This window comes from Enoplosus armatus, chromosome 8 (assembly GCF_043641665.1).
Source record: "Enoplosus armatus isolate fEnoArm2 chromosome 8, fEnoArm2.hap1, whole genome shotgun sequence".
NCBI classification, from domain to species: domain Eukaryota; kingdom Metazoa; phylum Chordata; class Actinopteri; order Centrarchiformes; family Enoplosidae; genus Enoplosus; species Enoplosus armatus.
The window spans coordinates 21808903-21836786 of record NC_092187.1 but is presented as its reverse complement, the minus strand read 5'-3'; the positions used below and the strand labels follow the sequence as shown (position 1 = coordinate 21836786).

The 27884-nt window shown below is 43.4% G+C and overlaps 3 protein-coding genes across 3 annotated transcripts in view; 2 read left to right on the top strand and 1 right to left on the bottom strand.

Annotated features, from left to right (window-relative positions):
• Window positions 1-2010: 2010 nt before the first annotated feature.
• tmem269 (transmembrane protein 269) lies at window positions 2011-9321 on the top strand. Its single transcript, XM_070911020.1, has 7 exons — window positions 2011-2146; window positions 2505-2556; window positions 6567-6714; window positions 7439-7536; window positions 8666-8809; window positions 8902-9102; window positions 9212-9321. The coding sequence occupies exons 2-7, from the start codon at window positions 2532-2534 to the stop codon at window positions 9319-9321; spliced, it is 726 nt and encodes a 241-aa protein (XP_070767121.1). The 5' UTR covers window positions 2011-2146; window positions 2505-2531.
• A 2117-nt stretch (window positions 9322-11438) lies between these two features.
• On the bottom strand, window positions 11439-14443 carry LOC139288938 (tyrosine-protein kinase STYK1). Its single transcript, XM_070910406.1, has 9 exons — window positions 14392-14443; window positions 14164-14307; window positions 13805-14005; window positions 13410-13600; window positions 13230-13310; window positions 12802-13019; window positions 12620-12660; window positions 12338-12434; window positions 11439-11762 (listed from the first exon to the last, which is right to left on the bottom strand). The coding sequence occupies exons 1-9, from the start codon at window positions 14441-14443 to the stop codon at window positions 11585-11587; spliced, it is 1203 nt and encodes a 400-aa protein (XP_070766507.1). The 3' UTR covers window positions 11439-11584.
• Window positions 14444-16360: 1917 nt separating this feature from the next.
• magi3a (membrane associated guanylate kinase, WW and PDZ domain containing 3a) overlaps window positions 16361-27884 on the top strand; it is a 101829-nt gene continuing 90305 nt past the window's right edge. Inside the window, exon 1 of the mRNA XM_070909800.1 lies at window positions 16361-16667. Coding sequence (XP_070765901.1) covers window positions 16361-16667 — 307 coding nt within the window. The remainder of the gene's footprint in view (window positions 16668-27884) is intronic.

Genomic DNA, 27884 nt, shown 5'->3' with positions numbered 1-27884 from the left:
TAAATGGGTACTGATTAAGTGTTACACGTCCATTTTCACAGGCTGAGCAGGTCTCCTCGTGACGAGTAAAGTGACATTCATGTGTGAAATCGTTGGAGTTAATAGTTTGCTCATTCTATATTTTGCAGATACGATGCTACAGGTTTCGCCTGTGTGAATGCTGAGCAGCCTGGTGGAAAACGCTGTCAGGACTACAAGGTCCGCTTCACATGCCCACTGGCTTTCTGCTCAGTGTGAACTATCAGTGGTCGACATCTTTTTGAAGGATTTACTGTTGGTGCAGGATGTGTTGTAGCTGCTAATACAACATGTTAAATCAACAACCTATATCACATTTAGTATTTGTGGCTGTATAGTGTGTTGTGTCTGGTAGAATTCCTGATTTAGTGAGACAAGTCTCACTCCAAATAACCCACAGTGTTTCCTCAGAGAGCACACAGTCATATGTAACAGGGTGTTCTTCTGGTATGTTTTCACAATGTTGATAAATGTAAGTTGTCATGAAAATAAAAGAATGTCATGTAATTTGCCTCCAAGGTGTGGTTATTTCAGCCTTCACACATCTGTGGATACGAGGGCCACTTCCTTTGAAACAAGATGTCTGTGGGTTCGTTACAATCAGGGTTATCATGCATATTCATGATGTGCGCAATGATTATTGTGGTTACTGTGAGCATCAGGTAGTGAGCCATTCACAGAGGAGTGTCTACTTGTGGACAGAACACATTTTTTTATCATAACATAAACCTCTGTGACAGATAATTTTATTTTTTTATGACCTTCAAAAAGAGTTCAGAAAGAGTGGTTATGTGTATCCATTATTGGTCAGAGTAATAAAATAAATACATCTTGTATTAAAGGGTAAACCCACAAGATATTTGCTCATTTACACATTGGTGTTCATTAATCTGTGCTCATGTGAATCTGTTTAGTAAAGAAGAAGAAGTGTCTTTACAGACAGACGTGCTAGAAATTAGTTTAGTGAACAAACTTCACTGGAGCCCCTTTGAACTGTGTAGATACAGTTCTGAGATCAGCCAGTTACTAGTCAAATGTTTGCATGTAAAGTTCGTTTTTCTTCAGACATGACTAACATTGCAGATTAATGTGTAACTATAGCATGAATAATTAAAATTGGTAATACTCAGCATAAACGAAATCATTCTAACTAACGTGACTTCCCCAGCTCCTCTGCAGTCACTGTCATTCTCCTTCCGGCCACCAGATGCCCTCAGACTCTCCCACCTGTCCCGGTCCCCTGGATCCTCCTGCTCACCTGTTCTTCATTCTTTAATCACCCTGTCAGTAATTAGTCCAGTCCCCCCCCCCCCCCCCCCCAATCAGTTGCCAGATCTTCCCTGTTGCACTCCAGCCTCCTGAACTGCAGCCCCACTCCCGTTAACCTTACGATTCTGGGCTGCTTCTGTTTGGACTTGCTGCCTTTGCCTGCTAATACAATATTTTGTCCACAGATGCTTATTTCTTTGAATTTTGTTGTTACTTCATACTGTGACTCTACTGACTGTGTTGTGATTGGTAGGTCTATTAAACCTTTTTATTTTTTTTATTTATTTTTACCTTTTTATTAAAATGTAAAAATGTCAAGCAATGTCAGATACTGTAATGTTAGTGGCCTAACTGAAGTAGATACGAGCAGTGGAGACAGAAATAATAAATGAATGCTGTTCCCATCCGCCCGCTTAAGTCACACTGCTGCCTTTTAGATGCTTTGTTTTTTTTTTGTTGTTTTTTTATCACAACAGCTTTTGTTTGTGTGCATGAAAAATAAAGGCTGCGTTCTTAAAAAAACCAAAGTGCACCCTGCTTGTGATTCTTTCAGCAGTCTAAACACATTCTTTCACTTCCAGGCAGCGTCATGTCCGGTGGAATATTCCAGCGGATTGATCCTTGGTCTTAAAAAGGACGCGCTGAAATAGCGGCTGTGAAGTGGACAGGTAAACGGCCCGATGTTCTGTGTGTTCCTCTGACAGCGTAGCAGCAACTTTAAAGTCCCAAGTCAGTTCACAGTCAGAACAGAGGTCAGTCTGCGTGGAAAACAGAAAAGACAATAAGGTCCGGCGTGCGCGTTTAGACGTCTCCATCACTGGATTTATCTAGATTTTCTAATCTTTGGGGGTCCTTTCAGGTAAAATGAGACGCACGTTGTGTTTGTGTGGTACATGTATCTGTACTGTAATGGTTAATGCGTGTTTTACAACAAAATATTGGCCTGCTTTGTATTTATAGCGGCATTCGGTTGTGACGCAGTTTCAATTGTCTCCGGCCTTTTTCATAAAAAAAAGAGCTGGGCTGTCGGGCAGCTCCTGGTGTGCATCTGTGCAGATCAGTGGGCTGTTATTTTCATGCCTCTGGTGATGTTTTTGTGCAGAGGGATCTCGGCCGCCCCGCGCTGAGATTAGCCCCCCCCCCCCCGCTGAGCAGCTGTGAAAATGTACGTAATGTCATTTATAAGTAAGCACTTCTAATTTGTCTTTGTCCTGCAGCTGTTGTGTTGTGAGCCAGAGACAATCATGATCCTCCTGACTCCCTCCTCTGGTAGGTACTCAATCTCATCATCTGGATTATTGGACACCTACACATGGGCATGGGTGCCAGAGATTAAAGCCTAGGGCTGCAAATGTGCTGGGGGAGTTTTAAAGTTGTTTAGACTGAAAGAAATGGGATGAATAATTAATTTAGTAAACGTAACCACAGCGTGTATATATATATACAGTGCATCCGGAAAGTATTCACGGCGCTTCACTTTTTCCACATTTTGTTATGTTACACCCTTATTATACCAAAATGGATTAAATTAATTTTTTTCCTCAAAATTCTACACACAACACCCCATAATGACGATGTGAAAAAAGTTTTTTTGAAATTTTTGCAAATTTATTAAAAATAAAAAACTAAGAAATCACATGTACATAAGTATTCACAGCCTTTGCCATGAAGCTCAAAATTGAGCTCAGGTAATGTAAATTCAGTTGATTGGACATGATTTGGAAAGGCACACACCTGTCTATATAAGGTCCCACAGTTGACAGTGCATGTCAGAGCACAAACCAAGCGTGAAGTCAAAGGAATTGTCTGTAGACCTCCGAGACAGGATTGTCTCGAGGCACAAATCTGGGGAAGGTTACAGAAAAATTTCTGCTGCTTTGAAGGTCCCAATGAGCACAGTGGCCTCCATCATCCGTAAGTGGAAGAAGTTCGGAACCACCAGGACTCTTCCTAGAGCTGGCCGGCCATCTAAACTGAGTAATCGGGGGAGAAGGGCCTTAGTCAGGGAGGTGACCAAGAACCCGATGGTCACTCTGTCAGAGCTCCAGAGTTCCTCTGTGGAGAGAGGAGAACCTTCCAGAAGGACAACCATCCCTGCAGCAATCCACCAATCAGGCCTGTATGGTAGAGTGGCCAGACGGAAGCCACTCCTTAGTAAAAGGCACATAGCAGCCCGCCTGGAGTTTGCCAAAAGGCACCTGAAGGACTCTCAGACCATGAGAAACAAAATTCTCTGGTCTGATGAGACAAAGATTGAACTCTTTGGTGTGAATGCCAGGCATCACGTTTGGAGGAAACCAGGCACCGCTCATCACCAGGCCAATACCATCCCTACAGTGAAGCATGGTGGTGGCAGCATCATGCTGTGGGGATGTTTTTCAGCGGCAGGAACTGGGAGACTAGTCAGGATAGAGGGAAAGATGAATGCAGCAAAGTACAGAGACATCCTGGATGAAAACCTGTTCCAGAGCGCTCTTGACCTCAGACTGGGGCGACGGTTTATCTTTCAGCAGGACAACGACCCTAAGCACACAGCCAAGATATCAAAGGAGTGGCTTCAGGACAACTCTGTGAATGTCCTTGAGTGGCCCAGCCAGAGCCCAGACTTGAATCCGATTGAACATCTCTGGAGAGATCTGAAAATGGCTGTGCACCGACGCTTCCCATCCAACCTGATGGAGCTTGAGAGGTGCTGCAAAGAGGAATGGGTGAAACTGCCCAAAGATAGGTGTGTCAAGCTTGTGGCATCATATTCAAAAAGACTTAAGGCTGTAATTGCTGCCAAAGGTGCATCAACAAAGTATTGAGCAAAGGCTGTGAATACTTATGTACATGTGATTTCTCAGGTTTTTTATTTTTAATAAATTTGCAAAAATCTCAAAAACTTTTTTCACGTTGTCATTATGGGGTGTTGTGTGTAGAATTTTGAGGAAAAAAATGAATTTAATCCATTTTGGTATAAGGCTGCAACATAACAAAATGTGGAAAAAGTGAAGCGCTGTGAATACTTTCCGGATGCACTGTATCTATATCTATATATATATAGATGTATAGAATGTAGTGCATATATTGCAGTTATGATATGCAATCATATATTCTGTGCAGGGACACATCAGAGTCACTTGATGTGAGAGAAATAGTTCATTACTACAGTACACATTAATATTCAATGTTTCGTTGTTGGATAAGATATTCACTCATGTTCATATTTACAGTGAAATGACATTACACATTCACAAACCACACCCACTAGAATGCACAGGAATGAATGTTTATTTATAATTAATTTCAATTTTATTGGCATTTATATTTACTACATCTCATTATCACTAAACACAGTCAAGTCAGTTAAAATGTAAATGTTTACATCGGTCAGTTCACTTCAGATTATCCCTGTTATGAATTGTTTTCCTTTTTTTTGTTTAGTCTTTTTAGTCGTTACCAGGTAACATAGCAATGTATTACATAACAAGGGCCTTCCCATCATGCTTTGCACTCATTAGGCAGCAATCCTGGCTTTGGCTTTATCTTCTTTTTATTAGTGACCAAGACAGCAACCCCACAGACCTTTATGCACATGGAGCCACATGTGTGGCTCTCTGATTTTATTTACTGTGACAAAAGTGAACGAACCCGATAATTCATTTAGAAAACTTGGCAATTACATAGTTTTCGGAAAAATGCAGAATGTTATCTACATTAACCGATGTGCTGTGTTTACACATTAATAGTTTTCAGGTAATAATTCAAATACCAGGCTGTGACTTGTGTCCAAAATAATAAGTAAAAAAAGCATGCTGTCAAGTAAAAGTGTAAGTTATTGTTTGGCTTTTTGCTGTGTCTCATACGCTGTTTTCTTTCAGATGAAGAGTCTCTTGAACTCGCCTGGCTTTGGAATCACAGGAAGTTCAGGGTGAAAAACACTTGAAGGGTTGCTACTGCAACATTTAAAAATATTTAAATTTACTATGACTTGAGAGAAAGTAATGAACTCACAAGAGAGGAGGCCGACAGAAAACAAAGATTTCTTTGTTTGACTTCATTAAAAAACATCACAGCTTTAGTCGGGGCAGAGGCAGCTTTGGCCGGAGCAAGGCAGTGTCAGCAGTCATTCCATCTTGCTGACTAACATGTAGCTTTTACCATCGTTCAATTTAGTCTCCGAAACAGCTCAACATAGCATGTGACAAGTTTTACGAATTGTACTTTGAGCAAACATATGGCCGAATAAAACTACTACTATTGGCGATATAACGCCATGCAGATTAGTATTTGAATGTAAACTGCATCTTATAAACAAAGAAACCAGGAGAGGTTGTAGATGTATCTCTACGCCACAGTCTCCATTAAAGCCTAAAGGCTGCAGTGGTATTAATAGTCCTGCTCTGGCGTCACCATGTTTGATCAGAGAGTTAAAAGACTAATTGATCTCATGTCTGGTATGTGTCAGTGCAGTAGGTCCAACTCACTCACACTCACTCATAGCTGATGATGTCTGTGGTAGTCCCCTAAATGTTCATAGCTTGTTCCCAATGCCAGTATTTGTGTGTATTTCACCCCTGAGGAGATCACAGTTGAGTGCTAACACTTCACATGCATCCTGTTCAGACATTGTATCCTTTTGACATTTTTCCTTTCCAAATATTATCTATTGATATTAAAGTGTACTGCATGTCATTGTGGCAATTTTTTTTTTTGGTAACAGTTAAAATGTGTATAATATGTTTCTAGCATAGATATAATCGATAATGTAATGAGTAGATAATGAGGCACTATGTTGCATGCTGTAGGCTGTGCAAGCTGATTGCGTGAATGTACAGTAACAAATGCATTTTAGTGATCTGAAAAAGGATGAATGTATCGTAACGTTGGCCTCCGTCCAATAAACATACGTCTTGGTAAGTGATGCTTCTTTTACATAAGACGGGAATCAATTTTAAAGTAATATTTTGCTCTAAATAAAAAGAGACACACATATGCAAACATTTGCTACAATATCCTGCAATATGGATTCCCACTAGAGGGTATAAAACATTTCTTAATTTATTGACTGGTAAAGCATTAAGATTACTTTTTCTCTCACTCCACCTGAGGATTTACACAAACTGGGATATAATTGGTAAGCTCTTTCCATTCATACATATCCATCAGAAGGTCAGCTGATATGGTCGCCTGATCATAGTAGGGATTTAGCTTTTAGCTTTAGCTTCTTAAACTTCCAGCGGAGGTTATTGATCTAACACAGACAACTACTAACTGCTGCTGTTGTCTGGTCTCAGGTCTCTTCCAGTGTACCAACAAGCTCTTTCTGAGTGATCAAGCCACGGGACTCCAGGTCAAGGAGTTTGCACGTAAAAATGCAGCTAATGCTCTGTCAGTTGCCAACATGGTCATGGGCATGGCCTCCATTCTCAGCAGTCTTAATGGGTGAGTGAACGCACCGTTATTGGATTGTACTATCTGAAACATTGGTCAGGGTCAGCTTCAGGATGGACAAAATCTATAGCTTGGTTGTAATCGTTGTAATCTTTTATTCCAGTAAAAAAAACAAGCAATGATTTTAATGAAAATGAGGGTTTTCACGAACAGATTTTAGTAATTAGGGTGGCCCTGAAACACAAACACAACAACATTGGACGCAAAAAACAATTACAGAAAATACAACGTTTCAGAAAAAATATTAACACAACGCAGCAATGTGTCACAAAACACATTAACACATTTAGAAAATGTAAAAAACACAGAAAACACAACAAAACAGGAAACACAACATTCCAGATCAGAAAAAAGAACTAATTTGTTTTCTGTTTTGTTAATATTTTTTCATCCAGTGTTGTATTCTGCCCCTCAGGGCCACTGTACAGCAAGTAATGCTTATTTATTTATAATGCAGATTTCTGTCCTTACTGAGCTTTAGTGTAAAGAGGCACAGGCAAGTGCAGATAAGAACATCCAACGCCAATGTCAAGAAACCCGACCTAAAGATGATAATTCTCTATAGGAGAAACAATAATTTAACTTGATTTGTAACACTGTAGAAATCTAACCAGCACTAGTTTTAGCCCTTTTCCATTTGTGAGAAATATTTCACCCTTTGAAATGGGTTGCTGTCAACAAATAGCCAAAGCTAACACTCACTTGTTTTGTTCAGGCACCATCATGCTGCATGTTGGCTGGTTCTGATTGGCTACCTGCTGGATTTGGCAGATGGAGCGGTTGCCAGGCGACTCGATGCCTGCTCTGCACTGGGTAAGTGGAGTGTGGTGGTCAATAGCTGTTACCAAAGATAAACTTCAACTGGGATGTTGGCAGGTCTTGCTGCACAGTCCTTTGTCTGGTCTTTCTAATTTTCCTGCACAAAGTCATCAACGAAGGCAACCAGTAAAATTATACCCTTCCACAGAAATACTCTGGCTCGTCTTACAAAGTCTGCAAGACAAGAATCATGTTTTATGTAATGTAATTTGATCATTATCAATTCAGTCTCTATTTTAGCTGATTCTATATTTCTAAGGACTCTGTTAGTTATACCACACGTAGGTTTCAGTGTTGAGATTTGAGTGTGAAAGGCATAACATCTCCTTTTTGCTCAAAAATGTAGCACTGAGGCTTGTTTTCAAAAGATCACAGCACCGTAAATCACGAGGCACAAATAGCTGTTTTAACATTGCTTCCTGTGCGAAAGTTCACATTTTCTCGGGAGCCTAAAATAGCTCCCAGGTGCATCACAATACATCGTGGGCTGCACATTTCACTGGGCTTTGTGTCCCGACAGGGTTTTTCTGCATGACTTTGCAGGTGGATGTTGTTGTGCCCCCCCACGTATTTTGTCAAATGAACAATCACTTTCTGATTAAGCAGCCTAATTCCACGGGATCATGCTCCAATTGTCTATTTTATCCCGTTGCTTTGGGTTCTCTGCATATCTGAAATTGCTAAAATTGTTGACCCTGGGCTGTGGAATTCCACCTCGTTCATTTGAGCGGTGGCCTGAATCACCTCGTACTCATCTGCTGAAAACATGCTCCGTGCTCCTGAGGGATAAAGAGACAAGGCAGTGGAGAATGTTGTTTATAGAATGGCCGCCCATTGGGCTGACACTGAAATTTCCACTTGGAGATTTTCACACGTACACATCCCACTGTCACATGTCGGTAACATTGGCAGTGACCATACTGGAGAGATGATAACACTGATAGAATGTAAACTCATGACGGAGGCATTGTCGGGTTGAAAGAAGTGTAATAATGGGACAGTTGGTGCTCCATAGTAGCAGAATATTTTTACTACTGTCAGCAACACCAATACAATTCACATCTCCTTGTGAAACTTCCCAGAGCCACATTTAGTATTCACGTTTTTGTTTTTTCATGTTCAGGTGCCAAGCTAGATGATTTTGCCGACTTCACGACCTTCGGGATTGCCACGTCGTTGCTATTACGGACATCTGACCTGCTGGACAACATCCTCTGCATGTGTTACGTCCTGTCTGTGTTTGTCCGCCTCTGTTTCTTCTCGAGCGGTAAGCTCCAAAATGTAGTGTTGTTATATGCAGTCTGTCATTTCCTGCCCACTTTATTATTTAAAGGAGATTTATTCTTCTTTGGTCCTTAGGGATCCCATTCATGTACCGCGGCCTGCCCTGCATCTACTCCTCAGCCATCCTGGCCAGTGCCTCTTTGCTGTCAGGGGGAAACATGGCCATGCTGCGGGTCATTGCGATGGCCATGATCCTCTTTATGATCAGTCAGAACTTCTACCCCCACGACAGAGTGCTGGAGTCCCAGGCCTGGAAGAAAGTAGTTTACGCTGGAGGTAAAGCCATTTTTAAAAATCCAGTCTGATTTCGATGAATGCCAATACATGCTGCTGTTTTTCAAATGTCATTTTTCAAATTAAATCTGTCTGTTTTCTTTATTTCCAGGAGTCATCATGGTGTTCTGCTCTTCTTTCCCCCCTGCATGTGTGTACTACCTGCTGTGGTCTGTCTCCTACATTTTGTTTCCAACATCCCTTTGGAGCAGTAAAGTATAAAAGGGGTTCTGGCTTTTTCCAAAACTCCAAAATAGCCCATCCGGGTGAACTGAGGCTTCCTGCCATGGAGAATCCTAGCTGAACGTGCTCATGCACCACAGGCGAGCACTCGCTCTATTTAACCTTTATTTTGATGTGGCACCTCTAAGACAGAACCCATATTGAAGAGAGTTAGAATGAGGTTTAAGAAGGGCATTTTAATGTTATTGGTTAAGCATGCTGTCTTACGTCTTTTTCACCGCTCTGACTCACAGGACGTAGGCTGTGGGTATAAGCCTGCCATTGGCCTACTACGTTAGTCGAATTCGCCTCCCCTTCCGCTATCTGCGTGTTACCGTTTTGCAAGAGCACCGTCGCTGCATCCTGGGCTTAGTGCCGCCCAAGACATAGTGATTTAGTTTAAGAAATACTAACAAGCCAGAGCATTTTCCCCCTACACCACAATATTAATGAGTTCAGTCAGACCATTCTCCAGCGCTGGCACAGCGCTAAAATAAAGTGTGGAGATAAGCTTAATGAGTCACTACAGTATCTAGGCAAAGCCTTTAATATATGAATATAGATATAGAGATTAAAAATTTCCTTTCTGGTTTATGGATTACACAGTAACGGGCACTCCTACAGCACTATGACCAGTCTTGTGTTAACCGTCTGTTCATTTTTGTCGGGGTTGGGGTCACTTCACTTTCACGCTGGTCAAGATGTAAGCTCCTAAAAATTCACTTTTTCTATTTGTAGGGGTTTCAAATGATGGTGCAGTCATTCCTATTATTTGATTTCCTGTATGTTTGAAATAAGTTGAATTGAAAGTCAACTGACCCCCAACCCAAGCATACATGAATTCTGGGCTTTTATTTTGTTTTTTTAAAGACTTTTAGCTTTTTACCAAGTTGTGTCCAAGAAATGATGTGTCTGATTTACATAATTCTTTAAGTGTGATTTTATGGGGTCATTGTTTGTATTTGCCTCTGTTTTAAGAGGAATTGCAGTTTAAATAGTAAATCCACACTAGATCACCATCACATCTCATAGTAGTCCTCTGACCACAGTGATGGCGCTGCAGGTGTTTCCCATCACTTGTCAAACCACCTGCAGTGACATCAGTGATGGAGGTGGAGGGAGAAATGTAGCATGCATGTTGCGCCCCTTAAATAGCACTGCAGCAGCATTCTCTGCCTCGTGTGATTCAGTGTGAATTTACCCTTAAAGAGCAACAACACACAGGCTGCAAATCCTACTTCTGCTGCCACCTAGTGGGTAAAAATGTCACCTCGCTGCAAGTTCTGCCTCCACCAAGGTGTTGTAACATTGCACTACAGTCGACGTTAGCGGTGAAACTTTGAACCCTCAGAGGTCAAGGAAGGTGAGGATATGCATGTTGTCTCTCTGTTTATTTAGACAGTATTAATTCTGAGGGACATCACTGTTTTCTAGGCCAGTTCTTTTTTAAGGACACCTTTCTGGCATCACTCATTGTGTTTCACAATGTGTATGTGTGCCTCTCTGCATAAGAAGTGACAAATTGTGAGATTATAGTTTTATAAGACTTTGTTCAGAATCCTGATGAAGCATAAATATAGCACAGGGTAACTCTATCTGTCCTCGGCCCTAAAAGCTACTGATGCCCCATATTTAAACTTTGACTCACTCTATACTTCTTTTGAGCTTGTAATCAGAGGTGTCAGAGCAATTCACAAGTTATCTAAATGAGTCTCCCCGACGGAGCTTTCTGAGCGAGAACTGAGCAGAATTTCATAAATCAAGACAAACGAATGCAAATGTCTCCTGGTACTGATATTGATTTAAACCCAGTGTGGTTCCTGACATGGTTTACGACAGCCAATGTTGTGAAGAAGATCTACAGTGTAAAGCGCATACACGGACTGAACACAAATCCAGCACATTCAGTAATGCATTCAGCTTTCCTGTGTGGGTGTTTTGGTTGCCAAGAGCATTATAGATACAAAAAATAAACTTTGCCCAATAATAAAAAAGAAAAAGGATCTTAATGAATAAGATATGTGCATCTGAGTCTGTATATTTTTTGACAATAAAGAGGTAATAATAAAATGACTTGCTTTCAGTGTCCTTAATTTGTCATATCATCAGTGTTTGACTGTAAAACATAAGTTACATTGTTATTTTTCACTTGTTGGAGGGTTCCCAACACACCAATTCAAGGGTAATAGATATTCAACAGCACTCGGTGGATGTTACATTGCAATCGAGAGTTAATCGCGCTTTATATGTTGATCATTTCCTGTCAGTGGGTGTTGAGCAGTCCTGCCTTTCTGTTATACTCAAATACGTCAGTGACCTCAGGAACACAAATGGCTTTAGTAGCCGCTAGATGCAGTGAGGACTCCATCAGCTTAATGATGGCCGAGAAGGCAGGTCGGTCTTTGAAACTCCACATCCAGCAGTACTTCATCAGATCATACCTACAAGAACACAAACAGAATTTAAAACACATCTGTGTTAAAGGAATAGTTTGGGGAAAATACCCTTAGTGGCTTTCTTGCTGAGAGTTAGTTAGAAGATCGATGCCACTCTCATGTCTGTCTGTCAGCCAGTAGCCTGTTAGCTTAGCACTGAAAGCACGGGGAAACAGCTAGCCCGGTCCTGTCTACAAGTGACAAAATCCACCTACCAGCACCTCTTGTAGTTATTATATTATGTTTTTTGTATGGATTAAACACATTTATATAGCACGTTAATTAGTGAGCTAGAGGTGCTATTAGATGGCTAGCTGTTTCCCCTGCTTCTGTGCTAAGCTAACCGGGTGACGGCTGCTGGCTTCAGCTTCACATTTAACAGACAAACATGAGAGTGGCATGGATCTTCTCATCTAAAGGCTCTGCAAGGAAACGAAGAAAGCTGGTATTTTCCAAAATGTCTGTTTCTTCAACTATCCCTTTCCAGTGATGTTTCGTTGTAATAGCTCAAGAAGAGTATTTGAGGGAAAATGCAACTTTCATGAGTATAAGTTGACTCAATCTCTTACAAGTTTACTTACAAAGGTCCTCCACAACTCTCCGGTCTCTTCATTCGATAAGACCCCTCTAGCTTTGGAAGCACAGACAGAGGCTCCAGCTCGGGGTATGGAGGAGCGCCTGAGATCAAAAACAAATAAAGAATTCTTGAATAAACTTAATGGTAATGTGTGATGCTGACAATGAGTTGTCATGATCCAAATCTACAGATTGTAGAAGTAACATTAAAAAGAGGGTAAATACTACTGTACAAATACTGACGGTTTAAAGAAGTTGCTTACAGAAAACAGAACATGCAGCTTTACCTAAGGTAATCAGTTCATACAGTAAGATCCCAAATGACCACCTAGGGAAAAGAAAATGTTAACAAATGTTTTTGACTCATATTGTAAAATATAATAGTCATGTAATAGCCAAAAGAGATTACATTGCTGACAAAACATCACATTATAGTGTTTCGTTTTCTTAGCCATAACTCTGCCCTTACACGTCGCTCCTGTCGATACTGAGCTGCATCATAATCCTCTCTGGAGCCTGCCATTTGAGAGGCACCTCTGCTGCCCTCCGCCTAATTGCTGAATCCATTCTGCGTCCTCCAAATGCCACACCCAGCCCAGACACCCGGGCCGAGAGGCTGGGGCCAATTAAGATGTTCCTGGCAGCAACATCACCATGCACCAGCCTGTGCTCTGACATCAAGTAATCCTGAGGGAGGAGCCAATTACAGCCAAACGTATATCTTTGCTTGAAATATTTGTTTCAAAATTCAAGAGAAACAACACTTTTCCCCTAGTACATGAGTTCATGACCTGCTGCAGCACACGATGACATCTGCAGTAGAGCATGGCATCTAAATTGAGCTCATTTTAGTCGGGTTGTTTGTTGGGAATAATTGGTCTACAGAAAGTGACTCACCAGGCCAGCTGCAACCTGCTTTGCCACCAGAAACACTGACCTCTCAGAGAAGTGCAGCGATGGATCCGCTGTGTTTGAATTCTTCTACAGGGAAGGAACATTTCTTGTCATTAAATTTAGGAATTGCAGATTGCATGTATCATATAAATATAAGTTCCGCTTTAATCCAAAGCTGTGCACCAACGTTACATTTCTGAGTGTCCAGAGGAAGTGAAGGAGGTTCCCTGGGCTGTAGGCATCTAAGACCAGATACATGGGCAGATGCTTGGTCTGACAGTACAACATCCGCACCACATTCTCATGTTTACACACTGTGGCATGGAAGAGGACCCACTCCACAAACTCCTTAGCTTCAGGCTGGTTGGGGCCATCTATATGTTAATAGCAGAGGGTTACAGGAGAAAGAGAGCAACCTTATTATCTGTTTTTTACGTTTTAAGTACAATATTCTGCATCTTAGTGCCGATCGTGCTCTTCTGCATCTCAAAACACCAATGATCTCTTCACATACTTTCACTGTTATTCCACACAAAAGACTCAGATCATCCTGGCCTTATGACTGATTCATGCTGTACCTCGGAGGGACTTAACCACCACAGCAGAGGAGGCCCCGTCTCTCTTCTTCAGCAGACCTTTACAAATGGGGCCATGGCGACCTGCCTGCCAAAACTCTAGCCCCTCAAGAACACACTCTTCTGGGATTTCCCAGGGATACAAAGCTGCCTGGACCTTTGGAGTGCTTACAGAAGCTGCCGTCAGGGATACACTCTGCTGGCCTGTTAGAATAACACAACAGTTGATACAGGTTCATTGTGAGTCAGAGATAAATTAGCACCTGGCTTTGCTCTCAGGCACTGATGAAAAAGAACTTGGTGGTGTTTTTCAGTGTTTGTTTTATACAGAGCATATACTGTACAGCTATTGCAATTCATACCATTTGTAAAATGAGCTGAGGTGCTCTGTCCTCTCTGTTTGTTCTTGTGGAGACTGTAGAGAATCAGAACCACCGCTAAAACTGTGCTCAGAGCCAACAGACAGGGGATGATAATTACAGCAAGTGGACCTGACGACTCCTCATCTAAACAAGATGTGAAAGAAGAAGCACGTTCAGAGTGAGAAAACCGAAGAGGAGCATGCAATAAGTGCCATGTGTACAACCTACCGCACATGGGGAGCGAGGTATCGTTGCTACATCCACGAGGAAGCGCCAGCATTTCTCACATATGGGAGAAACGGCAGATCATATCAACAGGTGAAATTCAAAAGTCTACAAATTACTTTGAGGTTTTCCTGCCTGACACCTGATGCCACAAACACATATTTTCCACCTTATAATATAAAAATGAACAGCAGTGCGGAAGCTGAAAAATCACAATAACAAGGCTGCTATTAGCTGCTTTTAGGAAAAGGTGCCCAGCTTTATCTGCCTGCCTGCAAGGGCGCTGACCGAAGAGGCGAGTTGGAGTGTTGACTGAATGTAAATAATTGACAAATCACCAGAAATGATAACAGGTGTCGTGCTCACACCTACTGCTGCCTTAACAGCTAACTGATTAAACTGTGAATAATATTCGCACAAGAGTGTTAAGTTCAGTTTGTTTTTTAGGTCTCATATGGGAAAGTTGTCTCAGGCTCATCAGATAATGACCATCTAACATCAAAAACAATAAAAAAAAAACAGGAAACAAAACGTGTGAAAGTGCAGATGCTGGTTCTGGAGGTTCTGGTGTCTAATTATTCTATTTAAAGCACATTAGCCCTGTGTATCTTTGTGCTGTAGGCTAAGTGTATCTTGGGAAATAACATTTAATATTAGTGGCACCAGTGTTGCTGCTTGGGATGAGTTGACTATTTCAACCACAAGAGGGCAGTATTGCGCAAGAAATCGCCTCCAACAAGCAGCCCACTCCTCAGCTCTGAGTGCAGGAAAAGCTGCTGTTCTCCAAACGCATTTCATGGACCTAAAACTACATAATAAAGCATATAATCACACAGAAGCTGCGGCTCATTGTACAAAGAACACGTGTGAATTGACACAAACTGCAGGTCGACTCTGCCGAACTTACAATAAACATTTCCCACGTGAAAATATGCGTCCCGGTGCCTGAACTCCGCCTTGCTAACACACCATGGAAACAAAATCCAGGGCTTCGCAACCACAGAAGACCCGCCTCTTGCCATTCACTATTGGTTCAACGGCGAGGCTTTGGGACCAGCCCCCAAGCTCTGATTGGACAGAAGCTCCTGCAAACAGGAAAGCAACACGGAAAAAGATCAAAAAAAGTTATGGAGTGAAGCATAAGCGGATCACGTCGGTTCCATGCCGCTGCGTAGTTTTTAGTTGCATCAAATCCGCACAGTTCCTCCGGACGAGCAGGGGGGGAGCGCAGAGCGCGTAACGGACCACGAGAAGCCGGGCTTCAGTGCTGAAAGGACCAGATAACCGCCCGGTTCAGGGGAGGGCCAGGTATGTTTTTCCGTTTCCAAGTACTGCCTTGCTGATGTCACCGCGGAGGAGGGCAGGGCAGGAGGACAGGTGCGCAGAGTAAAGTTGCCCCTCCGGTGTGTCTGGATGCAGAGCTGTCAACCGAGCGGAGGATTTACTCAACAGTTCGTCTTTCTAGTCTTTTCCGTTTTTCAGGTTTCCCTGTATTTGTCGAAGTTTAATCAATGTTCATTCTCCGAAGTCTGAAGTGGAACATCTCGGAACTGACTCGCTCTCTGGCGCGCGCAAACTGCTGCGAGGCTCCCCGGGTCCGTCCTGCTCCGTGATACCGGCTGGAGGAAGCTGCTCTTGTGTTTTGTTGAGGTGTGGGATCGAGACGCCCCAGCATCAGAACCAGCACTTTCCGCTTCAATGCGACACTGACGCAGCCGGTCTCGCATCCCAGTCGCAGACAGGTGATGCTCGAGTAATTCAATGGAAGGATCGACCATCAGCGGGGGGAGTTTGATCTGAAAGAAGAGACTTGTGTCCCCTGGAATGGAATACAGCACAAGAAAGCAGCCTCAACTTCTCTAGTCTGCTATGATTTTTCCGTGCGTCATTGCGTCTTAGGATCAGAAGCGGGTCTTGCGTTGAAGGACAACCGTTCTTGGACTTCCCTCCGGGCTTACAAGAGCTACCAACAATGTCCAAGACACTGAAAAAGAAGAAGCACTGGTCCACTAAAGTACAGGAGTGCACCGTGTCGTGGGGGGGTTCCGGGGAGTTGGTCACGGTAGTTGAGGTGCGAGGCGGCGCTGAGCTGGGAGAGTTCCCCCACCTCGGACACATAGTTTCGGAGGCGATGGTCTGTCACGCCGGGAGGTTCCCCAGCAGCGGGGACGTGCTGCTGGAGGTGAACGGCACTCCGGTGAGCGGACTCACCAACCGAGACACGCTGGCTGTCATCCGCCACTTTCGGGAGCCCATCCGCATGAAGACTGTGAAACCAGGTGTGTGTCCGTTCTCATTTTGAATCATAAAGACCCCCCCCCCCCCCCACACACACACACACACACACACAGCCAAACCTGCCGTGTGTGTGAAACGCTTTAAAATGGTTTGTTCCAGCGCTGTAACCTGAAGATTGAGAAGCTTAGACCAGGTGTGACCTGTACCATGAATAAATTAGAGGGACTTGGGGGCACAGACTCACAGCTGGGACCCTCTTTGTGTGTTGACGGATCAGGTGTGTGTGTTTGCAGTCTTATATTCGGCAGCTAGTGTACAGGTCAGTTCAGGCTCTTGAGTATCTAAATAGTCTATCTGCATTCCTGCTGTTCGTTCAGGTGGAGACACAACATTTTTTTAGTGCTGCTTTTGCTGCAGCAGTGCAATCCTGCCAAACAGCACAAGCGAGGGACATGCTGTGTTAAAGCATGCTTGTTCCTGGTGCCCGCATCTGCATGCATTACAACATAAGCCATGAACATGTCATTAAGCTTGCAGCCCTTTCTCTGAACTCGCTGTGTAATCTTCTTTGCATCCATGCACAAGGGTTGCCCGTCCTCCTCTGGGCTTGTATGTGGCACGGTAACACACACACACACACACACACACTCACGTGGTCACCACACATACAGGCACACACTGCTTTGATGTCATTGTCATCTCTGTCTGAAAGCTCAGCTATAAGCTTATTGATTGGATTTATGTGACTGTTAATACATGACTTACCAGCAATTAGTTTGTACTTCTTTAAGGCTCACGGACATGCCTAATGAAGCTGCTAAATGTGCCAAAACATTCAGACAGTGAAACTCTTACCAGTCATGTGGGACAGAAGGGGTGTGTGTGTGTTTGTGTGGATGGATGGATTTGATGGAGGCACTGCTGAGTGTGGCACTTTGCAAACACTTAGCAGGGATTTGTTAATGGTTGCCTCGCCAGCTTAGACAGTGTCGGCCTGCCCGCAGCGTTGAGGTGAGTTCCAGGTCTAATTGAATCAATTAGGTCCGTATCCTTAAATCCCCAGGATGCTGCGCTAGCCTGGCGACACAGTCTGACACCATGGCTGTCAGGCATTTCTGCTTCACGGTGGTTTTCTGTGAAGAGGATTGGTCCTTTCTGCTGTACACCAGGTTTACCTGTTGATTGGGGCAAAGGGGTGTAGTTGATTTCATTCCACTATTGGTGTTCAATGCAATGAGCTGTGTTTTCACACATGATGGAGGTGATTTGAATTTGAAAATGTTGTATCGGTTGAGCTGTTTCATCTTGCGTTCGGACGTTAGAATCGAGTTTGGTAAAAGTGCATTATCTCTCACAGTTACATTTTCTCTCGACCTTGTGTTATGTAATATTAGTTGTATGTTAAGTGATGCTCGAGCTACTCTTACCATAGGCTCCTCTGTTCCCCCCCGGGGCCTCGCTGTGGGTTTATACCTCTGTCCCCTATCTCATGATTAATTCATGCGTCATCCATCATTGATGGCTGCTCCGTGCCAAGATGAGGTGGCTGATGTTATCCGACCGGTGTGGATGTAAACTTGAATCCTCGTGAGATTACAAAGTTGGGAGTGAGGATAAATGCTAAAGTAGTGGAGTTTGGAGTTGATTTAAGGTGAGATCTGTCTATTTCCAAATACAACACTTTTGTAGACTTGTCCCAGCACAGTGTGTGCCTTGTGTTCGCACAACACATCAGCCAGAAAGGGAAGCATTGACATTATTTCAGAGTGTCTCCCTTTTGGATTTTTTCCCTTCCTCCCTGCTGCCTAGTTTGTCTTCACTTTATCTTCTCCCCTCAGCCGATATTGCCTTATCATCACATTTTGCCGTTCTCCCTCGTCTCTGATATTTTCTTTCCTTTGCTACATTATTCTATATTTCACTCTGATTCTCACTTTTTGCTTTGGTACCCTTCTTCCTGACCCTATTCCATCACCAGCATACTACACATATTTCTCTTTTTTTCCCCCCAGCCACTTTGTCCTCTCAGTAAATCTAGCAAATCTTTAAGAAGCATTGCACAACCTTTCTTCAGAATCGTACTACCTTTTAGTTTTAGTACTGCGGGGAGTCATTTTACTTACCACGACAATTACACCTGCGGCTTCTAAATCAAACACGATTTTCGCGCCTTCGCTGCAGCTGAGACATCTCGACGCTTCTCCTGCACAGTCAGGACAGAAAACAGAAGTTTGCCTCGAGTGGTCCTCTGGCTCCAGACCAGCCGATGCACTCAGTATGCAGCTCCCATCCTGAGAGAGGAGCAAGGCAATAGGCAGTAACCTTGAGGGAACCATTGAGAGTAGAGGCGTAGTGATCGCCGATACCTATGGCAGCTTAGAGACTTGCGAGTGGGCAGCTCATTGATTAATGCTGTAAACAGACTTAGATCTGCTTGTTTTTGCCTCACGGAGCTTAATGGATGAAGCATTTAGCTCTGAGGTCCCGGAACACCCTTGATTCACAAATCAGGTCTATAATGGAAACTGGGAAAAGAGATTTCAAAAGCTTTTTCCCTCTCTGAAATAATGATATACTGAGATGACCACGGGTCACATTTTATGGTGCTACTCCAGAGATTATATCTGAACGCAGTACATGAATACATTTTGGAGGGCAAGGTCTAGATGGAAGAAACCCTTATCATAGGTCAAAGTGTTTACTGTGGTGTTCGTCCCTGAAAAGTTATTGGCTGAAAATATGCAATTACTAAAAAAAATAAACGCACGCTAATGCTCGACAGTATGAGCTATAGCGGCATTATGACCGTACCTCGCTGCCTTAATGTAAAGGTCCTGTTCATCTCAACCTGAAACATAATGCATCATCATTAATACAAACGTTTAATGATGCAAGCATACATAAAAACAGGGCAGCGATGATCCTGTGAAGCTGTGTAAAATCTTCATAAAGGTATAACGGATGTCTACTAAAGGAAAGTGTTTATAGACATTTTTATTTTCTGTAATAATCATTTTGTATTCAAAAGATGAGGTTCAGTTAAGAGTCTTGAAAAATCCCCAGGAGTCTTCCAGCTACAGAGGAGCATTTTTTATTTCAAGTGTATATCAGCAACACGGCACTTAGTAGCTGTACCTACAGAATCTGGTGAGAAATGAACTGCAGAAAATGTGTAATTTCATACAGGTGGTTAAAATGAGCCGCCTTCTGTTTTTTATTTACCTTTTTCATTTAGGAAAGGGAGATATGGATAACTGGAGTGCTTGAGATATATCTCACTTGGGGGTTTTGTTCTGATATGAACACTAAATTAGGAAGAACTCACAGGCAGTTTTTAGTTTGGGATCTAATAGACTTTTTTTTTTTCAAGCGTGCGGCCCTTTTTAACTAAAGAGATCAGGGAAGGATCCTGAAGACAAAAGATGCCATAAGTAATCCAGGTAACAGTAAGCTTGAATAACTGAGTGAGAGATAATTGCAGTGGGTTTTTTATTCCACCTGTTTCTTCAACAGAGACACACTCGAAGGACCCCCCTCTCCACCTTGGATCCTCTTACACTGTTATATATCACCAACCTGTGATGTTCAGTGGGTGTTTTTAATTTACCTTCTTGATATACCTACTTTCCCTCCAATCAGCTTTGTCTGTTTCGGCGTCGTTTGGTAATTTACATTACATTACAATTTACCATCAAGCCACCTGAAAATGTGCCTCAACTTGTTGCATTCAGTTGCGGTTTACATATGTTACTGGACCGGGCAGTAGAGGAAAGTGAGAGTCACACCCTGTACTTAAAGTGTCTTGTGTTTTAGGGCTGCAACTAACAAGTATTTTAATTATCAAATAATTAATATTATTTTCTCAATTCATTGATTAAGTGTTTTGTCTATATAATGTTTGAAAATGGTGGAAAATGCCTGTTGGAATTTCCCACAGCCCAAGGTGAAGTCTTCTAATGTCTTGTTTTGTCCAAGCAACAGTCCAAAAGCCAAAGTTTATTATAATGTATGACAAAGAAAAGAATGAAATCCTTACATTTGAAAAGCTGGAAACAACAAATGTCATTTTGCTTAAAAATGTTTGTTGATGAATTGGAGGTTTTCTACTATCCAGAAGAATCAGGAAAATATATCCCCACTCAAACCGACCCATTTGTTATTATACTGCTACAGAGCTGATAATTATAACAACCTTAACATCATGTGGTAATTTCTTTCATGTGGTGGTTTCTTTTTGTCGCGCTGGTGTTGTCATACTGAGCCTAACACTTCATACGTTTGCCATCAGCAGCGCAGCAGAGCAGTAAGCGCACAGCTCTGTGTTAATGTGGTTCCCCCCACGGTGCCATCAGGGCTTCTATGACTAAGCTGCTCTAAACCAGCTGAGAGGAGCTGTCAGGATCTCTCAGGTTCTGTGGCTCCTTCTCCTCACGGTAAATGCAACTTCTGTTCCAGTCACTGCTTTTTGTTGTACCTGCGTCTGCAGGGAAGCCCAGGTTTGTCTCAGAATGTACCTTGTAAAGAAGGTGAACATTTCACTGTAACCAGACAACTTAGGTACCAGATACCAAAAGGTCCACAAACAAAACTTGACAGTTGCAGAGACCGTTAGAACAGTCAGACATTTTTAATGAAACACCACTTCAGCTTTGCTACAACCACAGGGTCCTGGGTTGCAAAATAATCTTGAATCCTGCTCCTCCTCTCACCTCACGCTCCTCCTACAGCTCTAAACATGGAGGCCATTCGGTATTACGAGCGCAAATGCAGCTTTACTGGCACCCTTCTCCCCTGTGCTCTCTCTCTGCTGCGGCCTGTTTTCTGTGTGAGTTTATGTGTATGCGTATCTCAGCTGTACACCTGATGTGACATCCACCCATCATCCCCTCCCACTGGCTGGTCTCCCGGCTCATTCCCCAAACCTGTCACACTTCTCCGCCCTCCGCCCTGCCAGCCCGTCAGTGGCGAGGGACGACGGTGCGAGCGGATGGGCATACTGAAGTCCCCAGAAGGCAACGGCTGCTATGAATACCAAAGCACACCTCTTCCTCCATTCCTCCCTGGAGCGGCCCTCTCCTTCTGCAACTCGCAGCCCTGCACCGCCTCACAATCTCCGAGTCCACTCCCCCTGTTTACACCTCTGCCTCCTGCTGTCTTGCATTTCTTTTCTCCTTCTCCTGCAGTGCATGAGAGACAAAGTCACACAAAGTCATGAATGATGGAAGAAGGAGAATGAAGGTTTGCTCATTCAGGGATTCCTGCATCATCTTGGAACCGTCAGCGAATGGCAGAGCTCCCCATGTCTGCCCCAGATGTTTAGTGAATTTGGCATCCCTCTTCACTCTACCTTGCTATTACTGTCCACAGAGCCGCATTGCGGTAATGAACAGGCCGGCAACAAAGATAGCATTTTCAAACGAGCCATGCCTCTCACTGGCAGGCAGCATGACTTGGCAGGCATGTTTAAAGGCAGTGGAGATGAGTGCGTGCTGATTCGCTCAGACTGCCTCTTTCTACACGCTGAATGGTCGTGCTGCGATGTCAGCAGCAGCAGTGTCTCCAGGTTGCTGCTGGTCGAAATGGACGGTTCGTGGGCACACATACACACACACACACACACACACACACACACACACACACACACACACACACACACACACACATACAAACTTCCTTGGAGACTCCTGCCCTCTTTTCCCCAGCTTGACTCCTAATTGGTCTCTCTCCAACAGAGAGCCATCCCTGCAGCTGTTTATCCCTTCTGAGATAAGACGGGGTCAGCCTCTAAACAGTGCATATGCATAACAGAGACCAGAGCACGGCAGCTCCCATATCATGAGGAACAATAACCTCCGCCGCTGGGCTACATGAATACGGCTCATCCTCGTGTAACTAAAAGTTATGTTTCTTGCTGCAAAAGGACACTGAAACGAGGTAAACAAGGTCTTTTTGCAACGTTGCTTCCATGAATGAAAGATATTGAAGAAGAAATGGAGAGAAACACTTACATTTTCAAAATAAACAGCAAAACATTATATTTAGATCATAGATCATTAAGCCATGTTCAGCTTGGCTCTGAGACCATTAACATTGTCATTGCTTTGCTGCGCTGCCACTGACTACCTGATAAGGAGTGTTTGTGCCTCCTGCATGAGATAAACAGCAGGGCTGGAGTGACCTGCTATTGCACAACAAGTGGTTATAAAGACTGTGCTTTTAGCAGAAATACACCACCGTCTGACCCTGATGCGTTTGAGGACAGATTGGCCAATTAACTGAGAAATTGTCCCTTTTGTGTAGCTGTGAGCTGCAGACAGTGACTTCAAAAAGGGAAAAAGAGACGGTGTGACAGAAATGGACTGTTGTGAATCAATATGCAGGTGCAGATGTGGGTAAAGGGATACAGGGGATAGATTATTTGATAGTTGATTGAACTGAGTTTCCTCCAGATGCACACTCACTGCCCTCTGTGGAGAGCCTATTTGGAGACTTTGTTTCTGGCTGGTTCTTTATGAAACATCCCTGTGGTGTTGCAGCAGAGGCAATAAGGGGAACAGAAAGAAGAGGCAGCACAACGCTGCCTCCAAACATTTTCCTGAGAAGGATTCTCGTTTGAAGGATGATGAACAGGTTTAGAGAAAAGAAAATGGGGTCAAAGAGGGAGGAGTGCAAGACAATGGGCGGGTGTGGAAAGAGAGCGACGGGAGCAAGGATTGGAGAGGTCGGAACAGGACGAAGCAATAATAATCTCAGGGCTGAAAACGATTTTGTTACTGTTAATTACGATGATAGTATTGATTCTATGTTGTGACTGTTTGAAATGATTCTGCCAACTGTTCATCAAGTCGACGCTTGCTATTTCAGACGTACCACACAGCCAGTAATTCCAATCATGTCTGCAAGTAACGAGTCTATGTGAGCTGCCTGCATGTGTGTGTGTGTGTGTGTGTGTGTGTGTGTGTGCAAGCATGCATGGTAATGAAAAATTAAGGCACATCTGAATTGGTTTCCACTTCTAGTTGCCTTTTGAGGCCAAACACAACATCACGGAGGACAGCTTGCTATTGAATGCTGCAGTATCTTCTCTGTAATTTTGCTGATACAAATGACTATATCTCTTTTTTGTGACACTGAAATTAAGTACGTAGAGGTAGCGCTGTTTTGACTTTCCCGGATTCATTCCCCCATAGATCTCAGGAGTTTATTTTGGAGGGCAGTGATAAGTCTAAGACGGATTGCCTGTCTGCGTAGTGTGGACTTCCTCCTGTTGGGAAATTTCTTTACACTCTAGGTAATAAATCAGTTGAGAAGACTCAATCTCAGGGTTCAATCTCCTGGTTGGCTGTGGTACTTCATCCTTGGCCCTGTTCCAGCGCTGATGGGCCTTCGTCAATACTCATTCTGCCAGTGCAGCCCACTCAGCTGTTTAGCCGTGGTACTCCACCTCAAAGAATCGATTTTGGTCCGCTCTGCTTGGGCCCATGACAACATCTCATATCAAACGGATATAAAGCCCACCGCCCTCCTAACACACCTTCACAGTAACCACCTACTCAGCCAGCTGCTGCTGTGGCCCCTTCTGCTCTCAGAGCTGCAGCACTGCTGGTGTTTCTGGCAAACCTCTGCATGAGAACAGGGAGGGGTGTGAAGGAATTTCATGTCTGACCACGGAAGCTTCCTCATTCTTTTTTTTTTTTTAAGTCTTTATTTGTCCTTTTGAAGAATAAAATGAAAATTCTGCCGCCAAGTGTTTAGCTTCACCTGGTCGTGAATCAGAGTTGTTTTTACTGGCTAAATTGAGCTTGCATCATTACTTTGATGGGACACAAGCAGGGTTGTTTAATGTTTAGACATGGACAGACAAACTGGATTAAATCACCTCAAGACACATGGCTGCGCAGATTGACACAAAGTCAATCTGAAGATGCATGTGTCCCGATGTGAGGCATGGGAGGCAGCCATTTTCTCACTACGTTATTAATGCGTCTTGTGCACTCCTTCCTCCCTTCATGGTGAGATGTCATGCTCTGTAGAGATGAGGTTCCCTGAGTGTCCTCATTAGAATTCATGGGTGTCAGGATCCCAGTCCGGCCAATTTAGCTTGCTTTGCTCCTTAGCTTCCCTAACAGGTTATTGATCGAGTCCAATCTCATCCCCGTTAAGGCAGCCGGTGCATCCGGAGCTGCTGCATGTGCTCAAGGGCCTGATCTTTATGAAAAGTCAAGGACACCAGGAGGACGTCTTGCTTACAGTGTATTTGGTTCACAGTTCTTATTCATGATATTTTGCCATTGGGGAGGGTGCATGTGAGCTCACAGTGACCAGTGATTGTATCTGTTTTGACAGCCTGCCTCCTCAGTCTCTGCTCATGAAGGCTTTTTCTTATTTTCTGCTAATAAGCCAATCTCAAGACACAAATTGCAGAATCTTTCTGCCCCAGAAATGAGAAGTGGACTTGTGCTCTCTGCACTCGTGAGTGTGTGATTGGTTGTCAGGTGTTTGGCTTGTTGTTTTTTAAAATTTTTTTTTTTTTATGGCCAAAACACACACAGTGACAAATTTGTCCCCGGGGCTTTTGGCAGCAGCCTCCCCGTCGCCAGCTCCCTGCGGTCTTCGAGCAAATTGACTCAAGAGATCACATGCACATTACTCACTGTTTAAAGAAAGCAGAAGGACGTGTCTCGCTGCAATCCTGACGTTGTAGTGATGCAATCTTTGGAGTATCTACAAGTATCAGTCATTCAGGCCTGCCAAACAATATCAAGGCAGATTATTTGAACAACTGTTTCAGAACTGTTTGTTTTCTTCTCAATTATTTTTTGTGTGTATGTGTTCTGTTTTAATTGTACTCTCAACATTGTTGAAAATGAGGGCATGCTCTCAGTGATTCCTCGAGATTTAAATAAAGTTTAAATGTTTGAATGAATGAAAGATATGATGCATTGCTAGAAATGGATTCAGCCCTCGGAGAGAGGCCGTGAAGAAACCTGTATTCTGTCCTCTGTAAGCGGAGAGGTTTTCTGTCTGTCCAGGTTTGAAGAGTGGAGTACCCCCACCTGCTTCAGGGGTGAGGGCCAGGTCATGTCGCATTTATTTAGGGCAACACTTGTTGTGTATTACCCACCGCCCTTTGACCCAAATGCGCCCTGGTGTTCAAAATTTGTGTAGCGAGTCGACGAATAAGCTCTGCAGTCCTCTCCCAAGTATATTTGTATTTCCTGTCCTCAGGATCACCTTCAGCAGTGTGTTGTTGTCAATGTGTTTTCCGGAGTATGATGTTGATGCTGAATAAAGATTGTTATTGGTTTTGGCCGCGTCATTTTTCCAGGATTTGTTCCAACAACAGCTTCAGTAAGAACAATTTGTCCAGTCATGCGATCCAATCACTGGAAAATACTCCAGCAGATCATGTTTCTGAAGTGTCAGTGTGGATTATGTGTTATTACAGTTTTATTACATAATGAGTCGCAACCGGTACAGATGCCATGGTTTGAAACATTCCTTTATCTGTTATAGTGCTTTGACGAATGACTTCATTGTTGTCAGTGAACGTCCCGCAGGACGGCTTCAGTGTTTGTCTAGCAATGGTGATCATGTGTGGAATGCAGTTATTTTGGATTTGTTGACCACAGTGAGAACTGCTATGAAGTGTATTGTTACCAACAGGTGCTTGTTCTGGCAGACATTTCACATTGTTTCCATGTCGCCTGTCCCTGCTGGGAGATCATGGTGAAAACCTGCACTTCAAGAAGACAGTTGCGTCTTTCGGATGGTACGGAGGAGGATCAGTGCCACAGATGTAATCACAACATCAAAATAACTTTTTCAGTCTTTTCTATCTTTATTTTGAAAGATGTCTTGTCTTTAGTTTCCCTTTCCTCAGATACACCTGCCCTTTGTCCTGGCATGTGTATGTTTTCTTCTTTCTTTTCTATGATGTATCAAAACTGCAGCAAGCATTGTTCAAGGCTCACCATTTATAGGCCGTGTCATTCGTCATGCAGTATCTCTGGCACCTGTCCTGTAAATTAAAAGTGGTTTCAAGGTGGTACGGCCTTGAGGTCCCTTAACCTATTATGGTTCCAGTCAAGCTACCTCACTGAAAATCACTCTCAAGTGGTTCATTCACTAAAGAGGAATGTGGCCAAACTGGTGTTACTGTAGATGTACGACCTGTTTTCTCCTTCTCATGTGTTGAAACATCTTAAACTGTCCCGAATGACCTGAAGTCAACAGATCTTTTTTGAATTCAGTCTAAAGTGTCTTTGCACCGCTGATGAATTATAGAACTGAGTGATGAATCTCAGTCCCTCAGATAGTTCCTAAGTGAGCAAAACGGCTCGCCTTGGCTGAGGAAAAAATGAAAACTTGTTGAAAGGACTGGCTCAAATCTGGTGACTTGAAAGGTCTAAAATTTGGCTTTGGAAACGGGAGTTGCCTTGAGCTAGTCCGGGTAGGGCCAATGGCCAGGCTTGTCCTCCTCTCATGATATCAGACTTCCTCTTGACTGGTCCAGGGCTTAGCAGAGCTGTTATTGGATGACATTGCTGCTGTCTGTGTGCCCAGGCTGCCTTGGAGCCCATGTGTCAGGGGGCTCCTTAGGAGCTGGCACAGTAGCACAGCTCACACTGATTCAACGCGTCTGTTGACAGGCGCCACAGCTAGCTTGAGAAGTAAACACACATGCAGACACAAGCACGGGTGCTCAGCATATGCACACACACACACACACACACACACACACACACACACACACACACACACACACACAAAAATACACACGTGCACAAATGATGGATGAAGTTCAGATTCTTCTTGACAGCCCACCCACCCGTCAGTTGACCCGCGTGACCCCTCACAGCAGTTTAGCACGAGACGGCTCCAGACTGGACATATGGGAGTGAGAAGAAATACATTGTCTTGTCATGAAACACGCAGCGCTGTGATCACAACGGGCCCCGTCACGTGAGATGTGTGTTTTATGCTAATGTCCGGGCTCTGTTCTTGCTTTGCAAATATTACTTGCTGGTGTGAAGATGAAGGTGTTGCCTCTCTGGCATTCAAATGTGGCAGAAAATCATCTCCTTTTGTTTTTTGTTTTTATTATTATTTCACAGCATAGATTGAAGTAGCAAAACCCTGATTACCAACCTGCCTCTTGGCAGTTTGAATCTGAGGTTGCTATTGGTAGTTATCATGAGCATGACAGGGTCTTTCAGCAGGATAATGGCATTCAGTGATTCTATTTCCCCCCCGTC

Bases quoted from the DNA above. Each gene is read 5' to 3' on its own strand.
- tmem269 (XM_070911020.1), top strand. From the start codon at position 2,532: ATGATCCTCCTGACTCCCTCCTCTG. The intron at 2,557-6,566 runs GTAGGTACTCAA...GTCTGGTCTCAG, and splicing joins CCTCCTGACTCCCTCCTCTG to GTCTCTTCCAGTGTACCAAC. The intron at 6,715-7,438 runs GTGAGTGAACGC...TGTTTTGTTCAG, and splicing joins ATTCTCAGCAGTCTTAATGG to GCACCATCATGCTGCATGTT.
- LOC139288938 (XM_070910406.1), bottom strand. From the start codon at position 14,443: ATGCTGGCGCTTCCTCGTGGATGTAGCAACGATACCTCGCTCCCCATG. The intron at 13,020-13,229 runs GTGAGTCACTTT...CTCCTCCCTCAG, and splicing joins AGCAGGTTGCAGCTGGCCTG to GATTACTTGATGTCAGAGCA. The intron at 11,763-12,337 runs GTAAGTAAACTT...GTGTTCTTGTAG, and splicing joins GAGAGTTGTGGAGGACCTTT to GTATGATCTGATGAAGTACT.